Below are 26,354 nucleotides of genomic sequence, written 5' to 3' on the forward strand. Positions count from 1 at the left end.
AAGCAGAAGCAGCAGATAAACTGGACATTTAAACAACTCTAATGTCAAGTTTAAAAACTTAAGCTGAGTAGGGCATTTTTTTCCTTACAAAGTATGAGCACCTTGATGAAGATCACAGTTCACTGAGGGGTAGTAGGCTAACTAGAAGGTCAGCTATAATTCTACTTCACCACTAAATTATAATATCCAAATGTAATAACTATATCAAATGATTGGAAGGTCAGGTGAGTGGTCTATGGCCCAGTGACACATCAAGTTCAGGTGGCGTGAGACAACAAAACAGATGGAGAAATTTTCAATCACATTTGCATATTTTTTTTATTATTTTTATTATGCTTCAATAGGAAGATCATGAAAGGAATAAAGCTTAGCATGATTTGGCATGATTTTTTTGTTTTTTTGCAGGAAATTGCGGTAGACTGAAACTGAACTAGGACTCTGGAACTCTGTGTACTGTTTACATGTGTCTAATTTGAATCGCTCTTTCAAATTACTGTTTTGTTTACTGTTGTGGTAACTGATCCAGAACAGGTACATAAGGCATTTCATTGCACATTGTACTGTGTATGATTGTGTATGTGACAAATAAAATTTGAATTTGAATTTGAAAATGAAATGCACAATGGATAAGGGAAACAATCGTTTGAGGTTGTAAACAGATTACTTACTCATTAGACTGTATTGTAGGTCTGTGAATAATCAAAAAATCTGATCAGTTTGTGTTCATTTTCTCTACTGAAGCTGTAATGCATAGTTAGTAAGCGCTCACAGTGCAGAAACATTAGCAACACATCCTCAGTCTGTTTTTGTGTCTTCTTGTGTTCCTGAGGGGATCTGAAAGTACTTCAGATCTTCTGCATGTCAAAGAGGAGCGACCAAAGATATATTCATAATCACAGCAGTGCCGACCATCTGCACATCACTGGTCCTGAAATCAGAATCAATGTTAGAACAACATACTGCCTCCTAAATCACTGCAGTAAAGACGAAAATTTACAAGCATACGTTTATGGTCAGTGCAATGAGATTCAAATCAGTTTGTGATGTTTATAATGTGGTGAATAAACACAATGTTAAAAGATGTTGATCATTTAATATTTCTGTGCTTGAAACCCTCTATATTCCTGTTTCCTCTAAGCACTTTTATTAAACAATCAACATGCCTTTCTTTTATGATGGCTTTACACACATTTTCACACCTAATCTAAAATAATTGCATGTAAGGCCCCAATACATAATAAGAAGCTGATTGAGAAAATACATTTTCAGGGCCTCTAACTTTATCCAAATGGATTGTCATTCAGATAAAGTAGTGACATACATAAAGTGTGATATGTCCTACCTCCTGCAGGTTGTCATTGTCCTCTGAGGTTGAAATGAGAGTGGCAGGAACTGAAGACAGAGCTTGTTTAGGGGTGAAAGGATAGCTCAGGCCTTGCCTCACACAGTGCGTGTAGGTAAGGTCACAGTCAAAGCCAGATGGACAACAGTGGTAGCCATCCAGACAACACTTGCCCTACAAGGCAGACATTTTACACAACAATCAATTCAAAAGAGCATTAACACTCCTCAAGATGACAACACTGAATTATGAATTTGATTGCAAGTGAAACATTTGAGTTACAAGCTTTGAATTGATGCCATGAAAATAGAGAATTAAAAATATTACATTACTGTCATGTGTCTTATCGCAGAGTATTTACTGGGTCAACTCACAGAGGAGTAGGGGCAACAGAACCAGACACCTTTTGGGTGTCTGCAGCAGGTGGTGCCATCAGGACAGGTATGGTAGTTGTCACAGTGGACAACTGAACTCTTTTTTTGGTCTAGGTTGTTTTTGAGCTCCTGAAGGGGAGAGACGGGTATAAGAAGGGTGCTTGGTTTCTCTGCAGCTTCCTTCTTCACCATGGGTATGTTCATCCATGGCTGGTTTACTTTCTCACACATCTGGGTACCCAGGTTACAGCGAAACCCTGAGGGGCAGCAGTGCTCCAAGTCGGAGCAGCACACAGCCTGGAGACGCACATGAATACAGACACGCAGAGAATATCAATGAAATACTGACAACACTTTTCTGGACCAATATGTCAAGTCTTCACAAGTACAGGTCAAGTTATGCAGTGTATGAACATGTCTGACTTACGTTGGGATATGGACAAGCGCGATATCCATCTGTAGTCATACAGCAGGTGGAGAGATCTGAGAGGATGTTCCCATCAGGGCATATGTTGTTGCAAGATGCAAACCCGCACACTCCCACCAACAGCCATACAGTGATCCTCAACATCTGGACAAGAGATAATTAACATGAAGTTTATTTGATTCAGTCAAATGTGATACGTTGTGGGCAATTTTAGAGCAACAACTGCCCATTCTTTCCAGTTCCTCAGTCAATTTGTGACTTAAACTACATCTTACACTTTTACTGTCATTTCGTTGAGGTGTTGCTGGCAACTTTCAGTTTCATTTTAGCATGTATTAAAGAAATATAATGTATAATCATAATTAATAAAAGCTGTGACTGTTTATAAAACACCATACTGGTGGCAGTTACGCCAAGGTTTTGGTAAGGATTCATAGATTTTTGCTTACCTTCTGTCTGTGAAGTGATTCAACAGCTTCCTGACATACGCCTCACACCTCCCTGTACTGAACAACAGACACCGCCACTCTTTATATATGGTAGGTTTGGCCCTCCCACTAAACAAACTGGATGCTGGACTTTATATGACACCCATGTCCTGTGACTGTCAGATTAGGACAGTAAGGGGCTTCTGGAGGTACACCCCCATTCAGCCATACTTGGATTTTAAAAGGAGGGTTTGGTAATCATTGTATGAAACACACACACACACACACACACATACACACACACACACACACACACACACACACACAGATTTTACGAGCTCACATTAACCTATGATATCATTACATTGTTTAAATACAAGACCTACTTCTAAACCTTCATTCAGAAATATTGTCTATTTAGAAAGACATTAGTAGTGCGAAATGTTAAATGTTATGCTAATATGACTTTTAAAACCATAAAACCAACTAAAGCATATTTCAGAACTGAACTTCTGTTTAGCATAATTTCTGTGTTTTACACTTGACATTAAAGTATCATCAAGATTCCCTCTTAAGTCAAAAACACTTCAGTCATAACAGCTACAAGGAAACGTGTTATTCTGGTAGGTTGGTTGGTTATGAACTGGTTGAGGTCAACTGCACAAGGCAACTGAGTCTGTAACCCTAAACTACTGAATGAGGCTATAAAATAATCTCATGTTATTATTGTTTGGCCCAGTTACACCTTTAGTGTGATATACAGCAGTTTAATGATAGATTGTACATTGTGAAACTATTGAAACTAATTGCAATAGCTCAAGTGGCATATGGGGTTAGCTTAATAGCTAGTGCAAATCACAGCGAATGACTCCAGCCTCAAGGGCGCCATCCTTTGTTAGAGCTGCCATAGGTGTCGGCAGAAAAGGTAAAAACCATTTACCCTCTGGTTATTATCTAAATATGTAATTATTAATATATATGTATTTATATATTAGTTAACTAGTCTTCTATGCCTTTTTAAGCCCCTAAAATCTGGTTTCTAATGCAATGTATTTCTATATAACATTAAATATTCATGACCAATTAAGCAGCAATCAAAGTTAAACCTGCGGTAACTGTTTTTTGTTTGTTTGTTTGTTTGTTTTTTGGCTAGATGGCACATATTAGCTCTGTCTTGCACTACACCATCTCCTGAAGGAAATATTTAGCTGATAAGTGCTTCACTAGCTAGTCTCTAACTTTGTCTGTCTGCTGTCTGCTGCTGGACAGGTAGTGTACCAGAGGAGGCTCGTCCATAGAGACAGAGGAGGTTGCTCCTCCTCTATTTTTGGGAGGCAAGAGGGAGATGATCAAAATATCAAAAAGAGTAATTGGTTGAAATAAACCATAACCAAATCATTACACAATAAGTGTACAGTGGGTTTTTAAACCTTTTTCACTGCAAACAACTGTCTGATGCGACCGGAAACAGGAGTGGTGAGAATGAATCCAAAGTTTTGGCTGTTTTAATTCCATAAAATTGAGTTGAAGTGCTTCATAGAGCTGAGTGGAGCAGAGCAGGGTGACACATAATTATCACAAGTGAAGCCTTTCACCTACACATACATTTTTGATTCATTGATAATAGAAAAATATTGATTATTGCCAGTTTAACACTCAGAAACACAGCTAATAATCTTTAATTAGGGCTGTGTGGATCTGGTTTTATCAGATTTGATTGACAGTGCAAACAACCCACCAACTCTTAGCACATTTGACTTCAGATGTTGCTAAATCCTGATTGGTGCACACAAGTACGTGATTTCAAACCAGTGAAAAATCAAGGACAGGAACCGAAATGCAGAAATCTCTATTGTGAAATAATCAAAATTGTTCTTTAGCAGAAGACTGTGTGCTCATGTAAGGCCCTTAATACATCTATTTAGAAAGACATTAGTAGGGCGAAAGTTTCAAATGTTATGCTAATATGACTTTTAAAACCATAAAACCAACTAAAGCACATTTAAGAACTGAACTTCTGTTTAGCATAGTTTCTGTGTTTTACACTTGACATTACAGTATCATCAAGATTCCCTCTTAAGTCAAAAACACTTCAGTCATAACAGCTACAAGGAAACGTGATATTCTGGTAGGTTGGTTGGTTATGAACTGGTTGAGGTCAACTGCACAAGGCAACTGAGTCTGTAACCCTAAACTACTGAATGAGGCTATAAAATAATCTCATGTTATTATTGTTTGGCCCAGTTACACCTTTAGTGTGATATACAGCAGTTTAATGATAGATTGTACATTGTGAAACTATTGAAACTAATTGCAATAGCTCAAGTGGCATATGGGGTTAGCTTAATAGCTATTGCAAATCACAGCGAATGACTCCAGCCTCAAGGGTGCCAACCTTTGTTAGAGCCGACATAGGTGTCGGCAGAAAAGGTAAAAACAACCTGATCATTACCCTCTGGTTATTATCTAAATATGTAATTATTAATATATATGTATTTATATATTAGTTAACTTGTCTTCTATGCCTTTTTAAGCCCCTAAAATCTGGTTTCTAATGCAATGTATTTCTATATAACATTAAATATTCATGACCAATTAAGCAGCAATCAAAGTTAAACCTGCGGTAACTGTTTTTTGTTTTGTTTGTTTGTTTGTTTGTTTTTTGGCTACATGGCGCATATTAGCTCTGTCTTGCACTACACCATCTCCTGAAGGAAATATTTAGCTGATAAGTGCTTCACTAGCTAGTCTCTAACTTTATCTGTCTGCTGTCTGCTGCTGGACAGGTAGTGTACCAGAGGAGGCTCGTCCATAGAGACAGAGGAGGTTGCTCCTCCTCTATTTTTGGGAGGCAAGAGGGAGATGATCAAAATATCAAAAAGAGTAATTGGTTGAAATAAACCATTACCAAATCATTGCACAATAAGTGTACAGTGGGTTTTTAAACCTTTTTCACTGCAAACAGCTGTCTGATGCGTCCGGAAACAAGAGTGGTGAGAATGAATCCAAAGTTTTGGCTGTTTTAATTCCATAAAATTGAGTTGAAGTGCTTCATAGAGCGGAGTGGAGCAGAGCAGGTTGACACATAATTATCACAAGTGAAGCCTTTCACCTACACATACATTTTTGATTCATTGATAATAGAAAAATATTGATTATTGCCAGTTTAACACTCAGAAACACAGCTAATAATCTTTAATTAGGGCTGTGTGGATCTGGTTTTATCAGATTTGATTGACAGTGCAAACAACCCACCAACTCTTAGCACATTTGACTTCAGATGTTGCTAAATCCTGATTGGTGCACACAAGTACGTGATTTCAAACCAGTGAAAAATCAAGGACAGGAACCGAAATGCAGAAATCTCTATTGTGAAATAATCAAAATTGTTCTTTAGCAGAAGACTGTGTGCTCATGTAAGGCCCTTAATACATCTATTTAGAAAGACATTAGTAGGGTGAAAGTTTCAAATGTTATGCTAATATGACTTTTAAAACCATAAAACCAACTAAAGCACATTTAAGAACTGAACTTCTGATTAGCATAGTTTAAAATGTATCTGTTTTTACACTAGACATTACAGTATCATCATGATTATAAGTTCCCTCCTAAGTCAAAAACACTTCGGTCATAACAGCTACAAGGAAACACATGATATTCTGGTAGGTTGGTTGGTTATGAACTGGTTGAGGTCAACTGCACAAGGCAACTGAGTCTGTAACCCTAAACTACTGAATGAGGCTATAAAATAATCTCATGTTATTATTGTTTGGCCCAGTTACACCTTTAGTGTGATATACAGCAGTTTAATGATAGATTGTACATTGTGAAACTATTGAAACTAATTGCAATAGCTCAAGTGGCATATGGGGTTAGCTTAATAGCTAGTGCAAATCACAGCGAATGACTCCAGCCTCAAGGGTGCCATCCTTTGTTAGAGCTGCCATAGGTGTCGGCAGAAAAGGTAAAAACCATTTACCCTCTGGTTATTATCTAAATATGTAATTATTAATATATATGTATTTATATATTAGTTAACTTGTCTTCTATGCCTTTTTCAGCCCCTCAAAACCCAGTTTCTAATGCAATGTATTTCTATATAACATTAAATATTCATGACCAATAAAGCAACAATCAAAGTTAAACCTGAAATAACTGTTTTGGGGTTTTTTTTGGCCACATGGCACATATTAGCTCTGTCTTGCACTACACCATCTCCTGAAGGAAATATTTAGCTGATAAGTGCTTCACTAGCTGGTCTCTAACTTTGTCTGTCTGTTGTCTGCTGCTGGACAGGTAGTGTACCAGAGGAGGCTCGTCCATAGAGACAGAGGAGGTTGCTCCTCCTCTATTTCTGGGAGGCAAGAGGGAGATGATCAAAATATCAAAAAGAGTAATTGGTTGAAATAAACCATTACCAAATCATTGCACAATAAGTGTACAGTGGGTTTTTAAACCTTTTTCACTGCAAACAGCTGTCTGATGCGACCGGAAACAAGATTGGTGAGAATGAATCCAAAGTTTTGGCTGTTTTAATTCCATAAAATTGAGTTGAAGTGCTTCATAGAGCGGAGTGGAGCAGAGCAGGATGACACATAATTATCACAAGTGAAGCCTTTCACCTACACATACATTTTTGATTCATTGATAATAGAAAAATATTGATTATTGCCAGTTTAACACTCAGAAACACAGCTAATAATCTTTAATTAGGGCTGTGTGGATCTGGTTTTATCAGATTTGATTGACGGTGCAAACAACCCACCAACTCTTAGCACATTTGACTTCAGATGTTGCTAAATCCTGATTGGTGCACACAAGTACGTGATTTCAAACCAGTGAAAAATCAAGGACAGGAACCGAAATGCAGAAATCTCTATTGTGAAATAATCAAAATTGTTCTTTAGCAGAAGACTGTGTGCTCATGTAAGGCCCTTAATACATCTATTTAGAAAGACATTAGTAGGGCGAAAGTTTCAAATGTTATGCTAATATGACTTTTAAAACCATAAAACCAACTAAAGCACATTTAAGAACTGAACTTCTGATTAGCATAGTTTAAAATGTATCTGTTTTTACACTAGACATTACAGTATCATCATGATTATAAGTTCCCTCCTAAGTCAAAAACACTTCGGTCATAACAGCTACAAGGAAACACATGATATTCTGGTAGGTTGGTTGGTTATGAACTGGTTGAGGTCAACTGCACAAGGCAACTGAGTCTGTAACCCTAAACTACTGAATGAGGCTATAAAATAATCTCATGTTATTATTGTTTGGCCCAGTTACACCTTTAGTGTGATATACAGCAGTTTAATGATAGATTGTACATTGTGAAACTATTGAAACTAATTGCAATAGCTCAAGTGGCATATGGGGTTAGCTTAATAGCTAGTGCAAATCACAGCGAATGACTCCAGCCTCAAGGGCGCTGCCATTAATCCCCGTTAGAGCCGCCATAGGTGTCTGCAAAAGTAAAAAAAAAACCTGACCATTATCCAGTGGTAATTGGGTCATATGGATATCTGCTTTGTTTGATTTCTATATATACATCCCCAAAATAATGGAAAAAAAAAACAGCACACAGTAGAAGTTTGTACCCAAGTTAACACAATAAAGGCTAAAACAATACTTTATTAATGAATTCCCATTGATTATACATTTACACCGCTGTGTAACAATTCATCGGACTGGACAATTATCCCTTGTATAAATGTTGACTGTATAGCTCACATTTCTTATCACAAGTCCAACTTCTATATGAGGCTGGCGAGACATCAGGTCATCTGGTCTACATGCATCACACAGGCACTAGCATAACAGCCTCATCCAGCAACTAGAAATGCAAGATGTCAGGTATGAAGCAGAGAGAGGATCTCTGCCATCTAAGAGGGATGGGTGCTTCCCTCGTTTTCATTTCAAATCACAGAACCCCAGCATTACAAGTCTGTAGGTCTCCTTGTTCAAGTGTGATGACCAAAGCTGGATGGGAGAAGTTTTTGGTAGTCAAAGGCAAAAATAACACTACTTGTGAACTGTCATGAGAGAACCGTAAAGCAACGGTTGTTAGTCGAGCTCTGAGTCTGACTGAGATGCTGCCTTCTTTTTCCTCTTCTTCTTGGATTTGTCCTGTGTACATAAAACATTCATGTTAAGCACTGCAAGCTTTTCCAAATAAGGTGTTTTTTCACTTCAACAGTAATTCTACAGCTGAATTCACAGTACTGGTTTGTTAGAAGGTGTAGCTGTAAATATGAGGTTTTTTATATTAGACTTATCACCTCTATAGAAATACATTTTGAATTGAAATGAACGAACTGAAATTTTATTTATGCACAGTAAGTTGGACCGTCATTTAAGTAAAATGCATACTGTGATTTTCTCCTTTTCCTTGCTACTTCTCTTCTTCTTCTTGGCTTCAGTCTACGAGAGAGTTAAGTCAAAACTAAACCATGGAAAGAGGGAAGTCTTGAGCTACTCCCACTCCTAAAAACTAACTTCTTAAATAAAAGAAGAACAAAGAAGTAAAATAGGAACAAAGAAGTAAAAAAGAAACGAAGAGGGAGAAAGCAGATGATGGATTAATGATCAAGTCTATATATGGGAAGGACGTTCTACTGAGTGATTTCTGCTTTCTACCGCTTCTCTCTCAGAGTCAGCAGATGACGGCTCTTTTAGTCCTGAGAAACACAAGATTTACAGCACATTTATGAATGCTTTACAACACCTGAACTTAAAACTGTTTGACTCAACTTGACCTGCATAAACATAGCACAGCTAACAGCTTACAGCAACTTTATATTTAACTGCATCTCATATTTGTGGGAATATTGACAAGGTCAGTCTAATTGATCACATGAAAAAGTTTCTGCTGATAACTTACTGAATGAGAGTAAATTTTCTTCTTCTTCTTGGAAAATAAAACAAGAACATTCAGATTGAATAATTTATGAGTAATTTTATGGCAATATTGTTTGATAACACATTTTTACTACCAGAGCCTGTTTCCAATAAAGTATACTGAAAAAGAGAACACATATCTTCTCCCTGATCATTTTATTAGCCTCAAGTGGCTCAGAGTAGAGGAGAGATCATATATCAAAATATGTATTGTTCACAGGATTGTCAATCATGTGGTACCACAATATCTCAGTAATTATTTTTCTCAGGTCAGCGATGTCCACAGTTATCCCACTAGAGGGAGCTCCACTGATTTTGTGCCATGCAGATTTAAAAGCTGTGTGGGAAAGGACTTGTTTTTATATAAAGTAGCAGTTATGTGGAATGTGTTACCTGCAAGACTTAAGTCAATTAGTTCTATTGGAAACTTGAAGTCCTCCCTAAAGAGCTGGCTGAGTAGCAGCTGGTCCTAAATATAACTATTTCATCTGTTGCAATAATTCAATCATTTTAATTAATTATTGAATTGGTAGGATACACTGTACTGAATACATATTGTACTGCTGCCTTCTCTCTGCCGCCCCTCCACCTCCCACAAACATACACACATGAACACACGTGCACACTCACACGCATTAACTTATACTAATTGTGCTCATATACTCACTTAAACATTAACAGTCAAACACACAGCTACACCCAAAGGACCACAATGGAAATAAGCTCTTGAGCTTTATTGTGTTTAAGATATGATGCCTCCTGGTTGAGGCTGTGCATACATGATTCATTTATTTATATATGCTGTATATCCTTTATATTGTTAATAAATAATTTCAATCAATCAATCAATCAGCCACTTCAGCAATAAGATGGTTCATTCTGGAATATACTGTTGTAGAAAACCACTGACAGTAAAAAAGACAGAAATGATCAGAGATGCCTACATCCACAACTGAAGACATATTGGCAGGTAGGCCGTGTGTTATTACAAGGTCTAAAGTGTGGCCTCTCTTATGAGTAGGCTGAGTAACATGTTGGATAAAAGTCACACAATTCAGCAAATTTAAAAGGTTCCAAGGTAAAAGAGTCTGATTGATTGTCCACATGGAAGTTAAAATGACGTAAAATAACAATTCATAATTGGTGTGGATTATTGAGAGTACTTCTGAAAAATCGAAAACAAAGGAAGAGCATCGTTTGGGTGGCCTGTGAACTATGATACACAGTACAGGACGGCTGTTAAAAATAATGGAGTGATATTCAAAAAATGTGTATTTATCAAATGTAATATCTTTAAAACCAAGTGACGCAGAGAGGATGGTTGCTCTACTCCCATCTTTTTTAACCTTTCCTGGAGGAGTATGAAAAATTGTAGTTTGGTGGTGAGGTTTCAATAAGAGCAGCTGGTCCATCCGTATTAAACATGCAATCAATATTATTATCTAAAATCAGGTCATTAATAATAAATATCCCGATCTAATATTCAAAAGTGCCATATTCAGGGTCACTGGCAAAGTTCTCTTAAGGGTTTGATTAGTAGATGGTGGTTTATGTGCGCATAGAGATTATTAAAATTCACACCATAAGTTTGTTTGGTGATATGTCTGGTCGTGATTATGACAGGAATTATTGAATGAGCGCTTGGGGTGGCACTATGCTTAGACTTACTGCAGGGGGAGCCAGTGGTGCTTTGATGACTTCTTTATTGTCTGCTTTTTCTTCACACTCTTCTTTTCATCCTGCACACACAAATAGAAATGCAGTCAAATAATGTAATGCTCCATTATATGTAAAACAAATTAAGGAGTTTTTTTCAGGATTACAGATCAAAACCATTTTGAAATCCATCAGTTTGAGCTGCATAGAGTCCAATTATTTCTGACCAGTTGTTAATTGTCAACCAATTTACTCCAACTATCAACAACATCCCACTGATCTTTATTAAAACCCTGGAATCCATTTTTTAGACTTAACACAAAATGTTTTTTATGTTTAGTAATTTGGAAATAAATTTTACTATTTAAGTCTGTAGTGACTTACCTCGTCTTCAGATTCTGAGGAGGAGCTGCTGGAGGAATCAGAACTCGAATGCTTGTAAATATTTGTACAATTTGAGTATTTGAGCCCATCTACTGTATTGCTTATTGTTTGCCAGATGCAGCTACACCTTCAACTAAATACAAAACAGTCTTGTAGTAAACTTAAAACATCATATATAGATGTGGCTGAAAATATTGGTACCCTTCCACCTTTAAAAAAAAAAAAATCTCTGTATCAATTTGACAGAAGTATATGCTATCCATCATTCTGTATTTCACATTGAATATGACTGAAACTTTGCTTTTGATTTACAACATATTATTTACAATAATAAAACAAATGAAAATGGCCTGGCGAAAAATACTGGTACCCTTAACTTAATATTTGTAGCACAGCCTTTTGAGGCAATAACTGCAGTGAAGCACTTTCTGTAACTCTGAATTAAGTCTCTATACTTCTTCACTGGTAGTTTGGGTCACTCTCCTTCTGGTGAGAACTGGAGCAGTTCTCTCAGGTTTGATGGGTGCCGTCTCATAGCAGGCCACTTCAGAACAGTCCAACGTTGTCTTCTCATCCACTCTTGGGTGCTTTTTGATGTATGTTTGGGGTCATTATCCTGCTGGAAGACCCTCCTGTAAACATAGGGTTGATGCGGTTTACCAAAAAGCTCTAATTGTGTTTCATCTGTCCAAAGCACATTCTCCCAGAAGGACCTTGACTTGTCAACGTGCATTTTTGGCAAAGTCCAGCCTGGCTTTTTTTTGCGTCTGCCTCTTAGAAGCGGGGTCTTTCTGAGTCTTCTACCATGGAGCCCATTTTCATTCAGATAGCGACGGATGGTGCGACTTGAAACTATTGTACCTTGAACTTGAAGATCAGCTTAAATATAAAGTGTTCAAACAGAAAATGAAACAAGCATTCTTAGAGGCTACAACAGAAACGGTGATAGGAAGCCAGTCTGAGCCACTAAGAGCTGTAAAGTGACAGGAAGTTTGGTTCCGGTAGAGTGGCAAGGGCGTCCCATAATTTGGCTATCCATTTACACCCTCCAGCAACAACAAAAATCTGCTTCTATGCACTCTAGGCATCTACGTCCTATCGGACTCAAACTTAGCTTTATGACAATTACTCACGTTGTTCTCTCCTGACTAGATCCCTGCTTGTGTTGTATCAGCTCTCAGATGTACATTGCTTTGGATAAAAGTGTCTGCTAAATGAAATTGTAAATTGTAAATAAACATAGACCTTATGGATGATAAATGGACCAATCAGTCTCTATCTTAAAAAAAAATCTCAATTATAAGATTTATAATATAACGAAATAACAAAACTGATTTATGAAGAATTAAAAACAAACTTAAAAACAATTTAAGACAACAGTTTGACTTAAAGATGAATCAGTCAGATTAATCTGCATTTTGTGTTTTCAAATGACTGAAACTATCTGTCAGTTTTACTGCTGTGTTTACAACAGTTACTGAGGTCAACAACCTTTTAACATCTTCAGAAAACATCATGTTAATAGAGTTATTGTGTAGTGTTAGTACCTGTATTAAAAGATTTGTAAGTCCTTTCATAGCAGGTTTTAATCTTACAGACCTTACCAGTTTTTTCTGCCTCCTGCTTTGTATTTACTCATGTCTCTGACACCTGGGCTGCCTCTATGTGTTTCTCTTTCCTCCTTAAACTCTTTCTTTAAATCTTCAATCAGTTGCACCTTCTTCCTTCTTGAATCAGTTCTTTACTTTCTTCCTCATTTTTCTTTCGACACCATTAACGTTACATCCTGCGATTCTTCCTCACTTCTGTCTCCTCTCTCCTGAGTCCTTCACTCACTCTGTAAATGTAAAAGCCTTTCCTTTGAGAAAATCTGTCAGAGCATGAAGCAGAAATTTAACTTGTATGTTGTTAATTACAGTAATTGTCAAACTGAATTGACAAACTACACACTGTGGGAATGCATCTGCAGTCAAGTCATCCAAACTATCAGCTACATTAACATTACTGTAATGTAAAGCAGAAGCAGCAGATAAACTGGACATTTAAACAACTCTAATGTCAAGTTTAAAAACTTTAGCTTCACTGAAGAGCTTTTCTAGCTAATTATGTCCTTTGTCTGACATTATTACTTGACGCTGCCCATCAGAATTCAGGAGCCGGTGGTGGTTTGTTGGTCCATGTTAACAACAGCTGTCTCCGTGTCTCATACAAGGATAAAGTGTTCAAACAGAAAACAAAACCAGTGTTCCTAGAAGCTACAACAGAAACGGTGATAGGAAGCCAGTCGGAGCCACTAACAGCTGTAAAGTGATAGAAAGTTTGGTTCTGGTAGAGTGGCAGGGGCGTCCCATAATTTGGCTATCCATTTATACTCTCCCCCTTCAATCAATACATTCAAGGCCAAATAAATCTACTAAAGACCAATCAGCTGTGTGACCACTGAGTCTAAACTCCATCTATGATCTTCTCATTAGCACAGGTAGTCTTGCTTTTAATTTGACAAGTTTACATTATTAATTTCTAATTGACATTGTGGGTGTATGTGATGTGCTGTTGTGTGTAGCTTTGTATTTTATATTATGTATGGTGTGCTCTGTGTGTTTTTTGCTTTGTACTGTTTGTTGCTGTGCTGTTGTATGTTTTGATTGTGGGGGACATCGGATGCAAATTAGCCTCGAGTTAACTCCAGTGCAGTGCATCTTTAATGTTTAAAAACTGCTCATTGTCCCAATCAATAAATCAAAGACAATTAGACGTGCCCTCCACAGCTGTGAGTGTAACTTGATTTGGAGTGACACTTGGTGGTGAAGTGGTAGTGGGTAGGTACTGGTTTGGGATTGGGCCAAAGTGTACCAGTGGGCATTACCCACCCTACACTGCCTGTGATTGGCTCTGACCCTGATATTGTTAACCTAACCCAATCATCTCACTCCTCATGCCTAAACCTAACCAATCTAACCAACAAAGGTAACGAGTAATAGCCAATCAGAGGCAGAGTAGGGCATTTTTTTCCTTACAAAGTATGAGCACCTTGATGAAGATCACAGTTCACTGAGGGGTAGTAGGCTAACTAGAAGGTCAGCTATAATTCTACTTCACCACTAAATTATAATATCCAAAAGTAATAACTATATCAAATGATTGGAAGGTCAGGTGAGTGGTCTATGGCCCAGTGACACATCAAGTTCAGGTGGCATGAGACAACAAAACAGATGGAGAAATTTTCAATCACATTTGCATATTTTTTTTATTATTTTTATTATGCTTATGCTGGAATAAAGTTTAGCATGATTTGGCATGATTTTTTTGTTTTTTGCAGGAAATCGCACTAGACTGAAACTGAACTAGGACTCTGGAACTCTGTGTACTGTTTACATGTGTCTAATTTGAATCGCTCTTTCAAATTACTGTTTTGTTTACTGTTGTGGTAACTGATCCAGAACAGGTACATAAGGCATTTCATTGCACATTGTACTGTGTATGATTATGTATGTGACAAATAAAATATGAATTTGAAAATGAAATGCACAATGGATAAGGGAAACAATCATTTGAGGTTGTAAACAGATTATTTACTCATTAGACTGTATTGTAGGTCTGTGAATAATCAAAAAATCTGATCAGTTTGTGTTCATTTTCTCTACTGAAGCTGTAATGCATAGTTAGTAAGCGCTCACAGTGCAGAAACATTAGCAACACATCCTCAGTCTGTTTTTGTGTCTTCTTGTGTTCCTGAGGGGATCTGAAAGTACTTCAGATCTTCTGCATGTCAAGGAGGAGTGGCCAAAGATATATTCATAATCACAGCAGTGCTGACCATCTGCACATCACTGGTCCTGAAATCAGTACCAATGTTAGAACAACATACTGCCTCCTAAATTACTGCAGTAAAGGTGAAGATTCATAAGCATGTAAATTTATAGTCAGTGCAATGAGATTCAAACAGCTGTCTGATGCAACCAGCAACAAGAGTGATGAGAATGAATCAGAGGCTGTGGCTGTTTTTATTCCATAAAATTGAGTTGAAGCGCTTCATAGAGCTCAGGGGAGCAGAGTAGGATAACACACACATAATTCTCACAAGTGAAACCCTTCACATACACATACATTTTTGATTGATTGATAATAGAAAAATCTTGATTATTGCAGGTTTAACACTCAAAAACTCAGCTAATAATCTTAATTAGGGTTGTGTGGATCAGGTTCTATCAGATTTGATTGATAGTGCAAACAACCCACAAACTCTTAGCACATTTGACTTCAGATGTTGCCAAATCCTGATTGAGAAAAGACGTAAATCTTTTCTCAATCAGGGAAAAGATCCATTCAGATAAAGTTAAAGTCAGGGCCTTTAACTTTTTCTGAGTGGATCTTCGTTCAGATAAAATAGTAACATACATACAGTGTGATATGTCCTACCTCCTGCAGGTTGTCTTTGTCCTCTGAGGTTGAAATGAGAGAGGCAGGGACTGAAGATAGAGCTTGTTTAGGGGTGAAAGGATATCTCAGGCCTCGCCTCATACACTTCCCGTCACGGGCACAGAATGTGCCATATGGACAACAGTTTCTGCGATCAGCACAACACATGGCCTACAAGGCAGACATTTTATACAATAATCAATTCAAAAGAGCATTAAGACTCCTCAAGATGACAACACTAAATTGTGAATTTGATTGCAATTGAAACATTTGAGTTATGAGCTTTGAATTGATGCCATGAAAATAGAGAATAAAGAATATTACATTACTGTAATGTGTCTTATTGCACAAGAGTATATACTGAGTCAACTCACAGCGTGGTGGGGGCAACAGAAATAGGCATTATTCCCTATGCCTCTGCAGCAGGTTTGGCCAACAGGACAGGTGTGACCATTTTCACACAGATGATCTGATCTCTGTTTTTGGTCTAGGTTGTTCTTGAGCTCCTGAAGGGGAGAGATGGGTAGAAGAAGGGTAATTGGTTTCTCCACAGCTTCCTTCTTCACCACCATCGTTCAGATAAAGTAGTGACATACAGACAGTGTGATATGTCCTACCTCCTGCAGGTTGTCTTTGTCCTCTGAGGTTGAAATGAGAGAGGCAGGGACTGAAGATAGAGCTTGTTCAGGGGTGAAAGGATATCTCAGGCCTCGCCTCATACACTTCCCGTCACGGGCACAGAATGTGCCATATGGACAACAGTTTCTGCGATCAGCACAACACATGGCCTACAAGGCAGACATTTTATACAATAATCAATTCAAAAGAGCATTAAGACTCCTCAAGATGACAACACTGAATTGTGAATTTGATTGCAATTGAAACATTTGAGTTACAAGCTTTGAATTGATGCCATGAAAATAGAGAATAAAGAATATTACATTACTGTAATGTGTCTTATTGCACAAGAGTATATACTGAGTCAACTCACAGCATGGTGGGGGCAACAGAAATAGGCATTATTCCCTATGCCTCTGCAGCAGGTTTGGCCAACAGGACAGGTGTGACCATTTTCACACAGATGATCTGATCTCTGTTTTTGGTCTAGGTTGTTCTTGAGCTCCTGAAGGGGAGAGAAGGGTATAAGAAGGGTGCTTGGTTTCTCTGAAGCTTCCTTCTTCACCATGGGTATGTTCATCCATGGCTGATTTACTTTCTCACACATCTGGGTACCCTGGTTACACTGAAACCCTGAGGGGCAGCAGTGCTCCAAGTTGGAGCAGCACACAGCCTGGAGACGCACATGAATACAGACACGCAGAGAATATCAATGAAATACTGACAACACTTTTCCGGACCAATATGTCAAGTCTTCACAAGTACAGGTCAAGTTATGCAGTGTATGAACATGTCTGACTTACGTTGGGATATGGACAAGCGCGATATCCATCTGTAGTCATACAGCAGGTGGAGAGATCTGAGAGGACGTTCCCGTCAGAGCATATGTTGTTGCAAGATGCAAACCCACACACTCCCACCAACAGCCATAAAGTGATCCTCAACATCTGGACAAGAGATAATTAACATGAAGTTTATTTGATTCAGCTAAATGTGATACGTTGTGGGCAATTTTAGAGCAACAACTGCCCATTCTTTCCAGTTCCTCGGTCAATTTGTGACTTAAACTGAATCTTACACTTTTACTGTCATTTCGTTGAGGTGTTGCTGGCAACTTTTAGTTTCATTTTAGCATGTATTAAAGAAATATAACCTCACTGTATAGTCATAATAAATAAAAGCTGTGACTGTTTATAAAACACCATACTGGTGGCAGTTACGCCAAGGGTTTGATAAGGATTCATAGATTTTTGCTTACCTTCTGTCTGTGAAGTGATTCAACAGCCTCCTGACATACGCCTCACACCTCCCCTGTACTGAACAACAGACACCGCCACTCTTTATATGGTAGGTTTGGCCCTCCCACTAAACAAACTGGATGCTGGACTTTATGTCACACCCACATCCTATGACTGTCAAATTAGGACAGTAAGGTGCTTCTGGATGTACACCCCCATTCAGCCACACTTGGATTTTAAAAGGAGGGTTTGGTAATTATTGTATGATGCTGCAAAAACATACACACACACACAAGAGTTTACAAGCTCACATTAACCTGTGATATAATTACATTGTTTAAATACAAAACTTACTGCTAAAGCTTCACTCAGAAATATTGTCTATTTAGAAAGACATTAGTAGGGCGAAAGGTTCAAATGTTATGCTAATATGACTTTTAAAACCATAAAACCAACTAAAGCACATTTCAGAACTGAACTTCTGTTTAGCATAGTTTCTGTGTTTTACACTAGACATTAAAGTATCATCAAGATTATAAGTTCCCTCTTAAGTCAAAAACGATTCAGTCATAACAGCTATGAGGAAACATGTGATATTCTGGTAGGTCGGTTGGTTATGAACTGGTTGAGATCAACTGCACAAGGCAACTGGGACTGTAACCCTCAACTACTAAGGAGGCTATAAAATAATCTCACATTATTGTTTGGTTCAGTAACACCCTTAGTGTGATATACAGCAGTTTAATGATAGATTGTACATTGTGAAACTATTGAAACTACTTGCAGTAACTCAAGTGGCATATGAGGTTAGCGTAATAGTTATTGTGTTTGTTACAGCAGCTGAACACAAATTTTAGGGAAGTGAGACTGGGCAGAATGATGGCTTGATATAAAAAGTGGGCAGGGTAACAAACAGTGAATGCAAATCCAGTGGTAGTTGGGTCATATGAATATTATTTTTCTATACAGTTGTATACAAATGTTTGGACACCCTTTGACAAATGACATATTTTGATGATTTTTAAATTGAAAAGATGTAAACACAGCCTCTTTAGGATGTGGAATATAAAACACAATACTTTCTGCAAACGTCAATGCATAGATACTTTGTATGTCATAAATTTCTCCCATTCTTCTTTGCAAAGGGCCTCCGGTTCTGCAATATTCTTGGGCCATCTTGCATGCACAGCTCTTTTAAGATCCACCAACAGATTTTCAGTTATGTTTAAGTGAGGGCCATTCCAAAACCTTCAGCTTGCATCTCTTGAGGTAGTCCATGGGGGATGTCGATGTAAGTTTAGGATCATTATCCTGTTGTAGAGGCCATCCTCTTTTCAGCTTTTTTTTTTTTTTAACAGACGGTGGGATGTTTGCTTCTAGAATTTGCTGGTATTTGATTGGAATCCATTTTTTCCTCCACCTGTGCAATGTTTCCTTTGCCACTGGCTGCTGCAACACAACCCCAAAGCATGATAGATCCACTCCCATGCTTAACAGTTGGCAAGGTGTAATTTTCATGAAATGCTGCTCCTTTTCCTCTCCAAACATGCCTTAACTTATTGTGGCCAAAGAGTTTTATTTTAACTTCATCAGTCCACAGCACTTGTTTCCAAAATGCATCAGGCATCTGATGTTCTGTTGTATACTTCTGACATTGGATTTTATGATGAGGACGCAGGTAAGGAAGCATTGCTGCACAGTGGAACAGTATACCACCACTCCTGAGTCTGCTGAATCTTCCTGCAGGTTTTTACAGTCAAATGGGGGTTGTGGTTTGCCTTTCTGACCAGAATACGAGCAATTCTCTCTGAGCGTTTTCTTGATCTTCCAGATCTCATCTGGACCTCCACAGTTCCCCTAAACTACCATCTCCTAATTACATTTCGCACTGTGGAAACTACAAGCTGACAATGCTTTGCTATCTTCTTGTAGCCTTCCCCTGCATTGTGGGCATCAATAACTTTCAATTTCAGAGTCTTACACAGCTGCTTAGAGGAACCCACTGTTGCCGGATGTTTGCACAAGGTTTGAAGAGTCAGAGTATTTGTAAAGCTTTGAAATTGGTACCAACTGATATTTCCTAATGACAACTGTTGACATGCCTCAGGCCTAACGAACTGATTAAGGTCTGAGACTTTGTAAAAAGAATCTGAGATTTCTTAAGGTGACCAAACATGATGATAATAATTTGATGCATTTATTTTTTCAATTTATGACATAAAAAGTAACTATGCATTGATGTTTGCAGAAAATATTGTTTTTTATATCCTAAAGAGGCTGTGTTTACATCTTTTCAATTGAAAAATCACCAATATGTTATTTGTCAAGAGGTAGCCAAACTTACTACTTTTTCTTCTACTAACTCTTCATGAAAGTCTTGTTGGTGCAAGCATCACTGCACAATGGAACGGTGTACCACCACTCCTGAGTCTGCTAAATCTTACTGCAAATTTTTACAGTCAAATGGGGGTTGTGTTCTCTATGAGAGTTTTCTTGATCTTCCTGATCTCATCTTGACCTCCACAGTTTCCCTAAACTACCATCTCCTAATTACATTTCACACTGTGGAAACTGCAAGCTGACAACACTTTGCTATCTTCTTATAGACAATGAAAATGATCTGTTGATAGTCATATTGAGAAAATGCCAGCACGTCTCATTTCAGACATATTTCACATTGGCTCCGCCCCTATTTTAACTGTGCAAGTACAACGACAAGTGCAAGGTGGTAGGTATTAGGCGCACGGACTATATGGGCATCTCTATGCGCACCTGCTATTTTGTTTCATTTATGTGCAGCAGTGAAATGTGTAAAAGGGCTGGGTGAAGGTGAGTATAGAAAAGTGGGTGTAGTGATTAAATATATGTGAAATACTCTCCTAGCCAATCACATCACTGGTCTCAAAGCTCTGAAACAGTTAACAGTGTTAATCACAATTAAACATGATAATGACAACTCAACAATGGATAATACATTGTTGCAGCACGTCTGCAGCAAGTATTTAGTTTGATCATGTTGATAAAATCACCAAAGCAGCAGCGGACATTGTGTCACAAAAGGACATGATTCTGAGACATCTAAGACCAAATTTCAACCAGGAAATAATATTTTATGCATTCACGCAGTGTCCGATAAGAATGACATTTCAGAACCGTATCAACTGAACTCCAGTAGCGATACCAAGGCCGCCACTCCATCTGATGCGTGCAAGGTCGGATAAATACCAGAGACACAGTATTTTTCCTACCGTCCAACTGCCTTTAATAAATCACTAAAGCATATGCATACAGGCTCTCCGAGCTCTGCAGCAAGAGGAGCATCTTCAACAGCTCATACAAACACTTTATACTTTCATCCTGTGCCCAACACAACCGTCAACACAAGCACCTTGTGTGTAGTCACACTTCACTGTCTGCAGACACCTGTTCTTGCAAGATAATCAATAATAATCCCATATATGGAGTCATGCCTGTCTTGTAAAGTCTCTAGTTCTTGCATTTAGCCCCCCTTTTCCAACGATCACTTCTTAGGATCAGGGTCACTGTGTACTTCAGATAACGTTTTCTAGTTCTTCTTTCGTAATTGATGCAACATTCATTTCACCTACACAAACAAGTGCAATGCAAAATTGCGGTTTTGAGTTTTCATGGAACAGTGTTGCCATGGCGATGCGGAAGACTTGCATGTTTCGCCATGAAAGAGGAAACTGTTGTAACTTGACTTTATATTGTCCGATCTGCTCCAAATTTCACAAGTTGGATAAGAGTCCAGGCCTGAGGACATCTACCTGCTCATATTGAGTCATAGTCATAGCACCGCCTGCTAACAACAGGAAATCAGCCTTATGTGACAAACATCATCCGATTTACATGAAATTTTCATGGTGCTGTCTATACATGATATACAGCAACATGACGTATAATACATGGGTGCTCACTAACACCACATAGTGGTGAACTTTGTTCATCAAACGCTGTTGCCATTGCTATGCATCATTCACCATGAAACAGGAAGCTGTTTTTGAGGTGCTAGGGGTGTTTGAAAGCTCACAAAACTGGGCGCACACATCAGAACCCGTGAATATTGCAAGAATATAGAGCGATTGGGCATATGCCTGTCTAGCGGGCTCCATAGTGCCCCCTAAAGCAAGGCGGGCTGTAGTTGGGATAAAGTTTCTCCGATATTCACAAAATTTGGTACACACATTACTCTCATCATTTCAGACATTTCGTTAGCTCCACTCAACTGGATGTCGCCATTTTAAATTTTGTGCGTTTTTCCTGCATTTTATGAAAACTTTTTTTAATTCCTCCTATAGAGTTTATCGGATTCATTTGAAATTTGGTTGGTATAACCCTCAGACTAATGTGATACGAAATTGCGAAGGAATAGTTGATAACTCAAACGACGATGTCATAGGTCATGTGACAACACACCATTTTGCAATTTACAGGTGTGGAACTGAGTTGTCTGGGAAGGCCTTTGCCATGGCGATGCAGAAAATTTAAATGTTTCGCCATGAAAGAGGAAGTTATTGTAACTTGACTTTATATTGTCCAATCTGCCTCAGATTTCGCAGACTGACAGACATTTACACGTTCATATTGAGTCATAGTCATAGCGCCACCTACTGACAACAGGAAGTCAGCCTTATGTGACAAACATCATCAACTTACTTAAAATTCACATGGTGTGGTGTACACATGATTTACTATACTGCAACATAACGTATAATAAGTGGGTGTTCTCTAACACCACATAGTGGGTACAGGGGGCCTTGTTTTAACCGCGTAAATACAACGACAAGCGCAAGGTGGTAGGTCTTAGGCGCACCGACTGTATGGGCGTCTCTATGCTCACCTGCTACTTTATTTCATGTATGTGCAGCAGCGCAACGAAGGTGAACATAGATCGGTGGGCGTGGTGATTAAATAAATGTGAAATACTTTCTCATCCAGTTAAAACCGTTGTGCCAATCACAGTTAAACGTGATAACGACCGCTCAACAAACGGAAAGCTTTTCTTCAGGAAATGTCTGGTTGGTACAGAGCGTCACGACATGAACACACATCACCACAAATCTGTACCAAAAGACAGATGGAGTAGTTTTTTTCATCAGTTAGTTACTATAACTTTTATTTTCTGTGCTTGACGAGATTTATAACAACTGGGACGTGATGCATAAATGATGCGTACTCACAAAAACCGCACATACGCCATTTCCCGCTTATAAACACACCTCACGCATTCTTTAGGCCAGGCATACACATGTTGTCCTGAAGCGATCTGAGGGTGATTTGATGAGGTGGAGATGAAATATGAGGTGAGAGACGGAATCTTTCAGCAAAACATTTTTGTTAGTTTTTTTTTTTGTTTGTTAGTTTTTTTTGGGGGGTTTTTTGCGTTTAAACAGAGATTTGTAAAATGCCAATCAAAGGCACATTTAAGAACATAACATTGATTAATTACATTTGTGTGATTAGTTTAACCATTCATTTAGTTTACATAGGAGTCAACATTTTATTTTGCTCATAATATTCTTTTTATTTTATCCTTAGTTTTGTCACACCTTGTAAAGTCGGTTTAGATATGAGCGCTACAAACTAATCACTGATTACATTTCTGAGATATCACTGCTGATGATGGTTTACAGGTCCGTGTGATGAATTCATGATTTGGACGATATAAAGCCGTGCGTAATGGTCGTGCGTAGTGACAGCTGTTCTGCTGTTGGACAACCTCGCCGGTGCAACACAATCGGTAAACGGCATTTCCTCTTTCCCGTTTGACAGCTATACAGACTGGTGGAACAGGCGGCGAACTGATACGAAAACAGCTGGATCAGTGCGTGTCTTCCTCCATTTATGGCTCATTGTGGGAGTGGAAATTAGGCTCGTGCACGTGTGTCCAGTTCTTTAATGACTGAGATCTATAAAACAGAACCATGCGTACGCACAGCTTTATAAATCTGACGAAAAGAATACGTATATTTTATTCTGGCTTTGCGCGTACACACAGTTTTATTCATGAATCTACACAGAGTTTTATGCGTCTGGCCCCTGAACTCAAAACTGTTTGACTCAACTTGACCTGCATAGACACAGCACAAGAAATAGCTTGCAGCAACTTTATATTTAACTGCATCTCATATTTGTGGGAATATTGACAAGGTCAGTCTAATTGATCACATGAAAAAGTTTCTGCTGATAACTTACTGAATGAGAGTAAATTTTCTTCTTCTTCTTGGAAAATAAAACAAGAACATTCAGATTGAATAGTTTATAAGTAATTTTATGGCAATATTGTTTGATAACACATTTTTACTACCAGAGCCTGTTTCCAATAAAGTATACTGAAAAAGAGAACACATATCTTCTCCCTGATCATTTTATTAGCCTCAAGTGGCTCAGAGTAGAGGAGAGATCATATATCAAAATATGTATTGTTCACAGGATTGTCAATCATGTGGTACCACAATATCTCAGTAATTATTTTTCTCAGGTCAGCGATGTCCACAGTTATCCCACTAGAGGGAGCTCCACTGATTTTGTGCCATGCAGATTTAAAAGCTCTGTGGGAAAGGACTTGTTTTTATATAAAGTAGCAGTTATGTGGAATGTGTTACCTGCAAGACTTAAGTCAATTAGTTCTATTGGAAACTTGAAGTCCTCCCTAAAGAGCTGGCTGAGTAGCAGCTGGTCCTACATATAACTATTTCATCTGTTTCAATAATTCAATCATTTTAATTAATTATTGAATTGGTAGGATACACTGTACTGAATACATATTGTACTGCTGCCTTCTCTCTGCCGCCCCTCCACCTCCCACAAACATACACATATGAACACACGTGCACACTCACACGCATTAACTTATACTAATTGTGCTCATATACTCACTTAAACATTAACAGTCAAACACACAGCTACACCCAAAGGACCACAATGGAAATAAGCTCTTCAGCTTTATTGTGTTTAAGATATGATGCCTCCTGGTTGAGGCTGTGCATACATGATTCATTTATTTATATATGCTGTATATCCTTTATATTGTTAATAAATAATTTCAATCAATCAATCAATCAGCCACTTCAGCAGTAAGACAGTTCATTCTGGAATATACTGTTGTAGAAAACCACTGACAGTAAAAAAGACAGAAATGATCAGAGATGCCTACATCCACAACTGAAGACATATTGGCAGGTAGGCCGTGTGTTATTACAAGGTCTAAAGTGTGGCCTCTCTTATGAGTTGGCTGAGTAACATGTTGGATAAAAGTCACACAATTCAGCAAATTTAAAAGGTTCCAAGGTAAAAGAGTCTGATTGATTGTCCACATGGAAGTTAAAATGACGTAAAATAACAATTCATAATTGGTGTGGATTATTGAGAGTACTTCTGAAAAATCGAAAACAAAGGAAGAGCATCGTTTGGGTGGCCTGTGAACTATGATACACAGTACAGGACGGCTGTTAAAAATAATGGAGTGATATTCAAAAAATGTGTATTTATCAAATGTAATATCTTTAAAACCAAGCGACACAGAGAGGATGGTTGCTCTACTCCCATCTTTTTTAACCTTTCCTGGAGGAGTATGAAAAATTGTAGTTTGGTGGTGAGGTTTCAATAAGAGCAGCTGGTCCATCCGTATTAAACATGCAATCAATATTATTATCTAAAATCAGGTGATTAATAATAAATATCCTGATCTAATATTCAAAAGTGCCATATTCAGGGTCACTGGCAAAGTTCTCTTAAGGGTTTGATTAGTAGATGGTGGTTTATGTGCGCATAGAGATTATTAAAATTCACACCATAAATTTGTTTGGTGATATGTCTGGTCGTGATTATGACAGGAATGATTGAATGAGCGCTTGGGGTGGCACTATGCTTAGACTTACTGCAGGGGGAGCCAGTGGTGCTTTGATGACTTCTTTCTTGTCTGCTTTTTCTTCACACTCTTCTTTTCATCCTGCACACACAAATAGAAATGCAGTCAAATAATGTAATGCTCCATTATATGTAAAACAAATTAAGGAGTTTTTTTCAGGATTACAGATCAAAACCATTTTGAAATCCATCAGTTTGAGCTGCATAGAGTCCAATTATTTCTGACCAGTTGTTAATTGTCAACCAATTTACTCCAACTATCAACAACATCCCACTGATCTTTATTAAAACCCTGGAATCCATTTTTTAGACTTAACACAAAATGTTTTTTATGTTTAGTAATTTGGAAATAAACTGCTGGAGGAATCAGAACTTGAATGCTTGTAAATATTTGTACAATTTGAGTATTTGAGCCCATCTACTGTATTGCTTATTGTTTGCCAGATGCAGCTACACCTTCAACTAAATACAAAACAGTCTTGTAGTAAACTTAAAACATTATATATAGATGTGGCTGAAAATATTGGTACCCTTCCACCTTTAAAAAAAAAAAAATCTCTGTATCAATTTGACAGAAGTATATGCTATCCATCATTCTTTATTTCACATTGAATATGACTGAAACTTTGCTTTTGATTTACAACATATTATTTACAATAATAAAACAAATGAAAA

At 38.0% G+C, this 26,354-nt stretch overlaps 1 protein-coding gene across 4 annotated transcripts in view; it reads right to left on the reverse strand.

Moving 5' to 3' along the window:
- Window positions 1–299: 299 nt before the first annotated feature.
- Window positions 300–26,354, reverse strand: part of LOC137197787 (progranulin-like) — a 56,053-nt gene continuing 29,998 nt past the window's right edge. For 3 of the 4 annotated variants that reach the window (XM_067611199.1, XM_067611200.1, XM_067611196.1), the window contains 5 exons: window positions 16,925–17,056; window positions 16,551–16,721; window positions 16,308–16,439; window positions 15,934–16,104; window positions 14,736–15,350 (listed from right to left, as the gene is read on the reverse strand). In XM_067611199.1, coding sequence (XP_067467300.1) covers window positions 15,342–15,350; window positions 15,934–16,104; window positions 16,308–16,439; window positions 16,551–16,721; window positions 16,925–17,056 — 615 coding nt within the window. In that variant the 3' untranslated portion in view covers window positions 14,736–15,341. Of the gene's footprint in view, window positions 929–14,735; window positions 15,351–15,933; window positions 16,105–16,307; window positions 16,440–16,550; window positions 16,722–16,924; window positions 17,057–26,354 lie in introns of those variants that run through there. The other variant, XM_067611198.1, reaches the window with a different exon arrangement.

The sequence above is a fragment of the Thunnus thynnus genome, chromosome 15 (genome assembly GCF_963924715.1).
Source record: "Thunnus thynnus chromosome 15, fThuThy2.1, whole genome shotgun sequence".
In the NCBI taxonomy this organism is placed as follows: domain Eukaryota; kingdom Metazoa; phylum Chordata; class Actinopteri; order Scombriformes; family Scombridae; genus Thunnus; species Thunnus thynnus.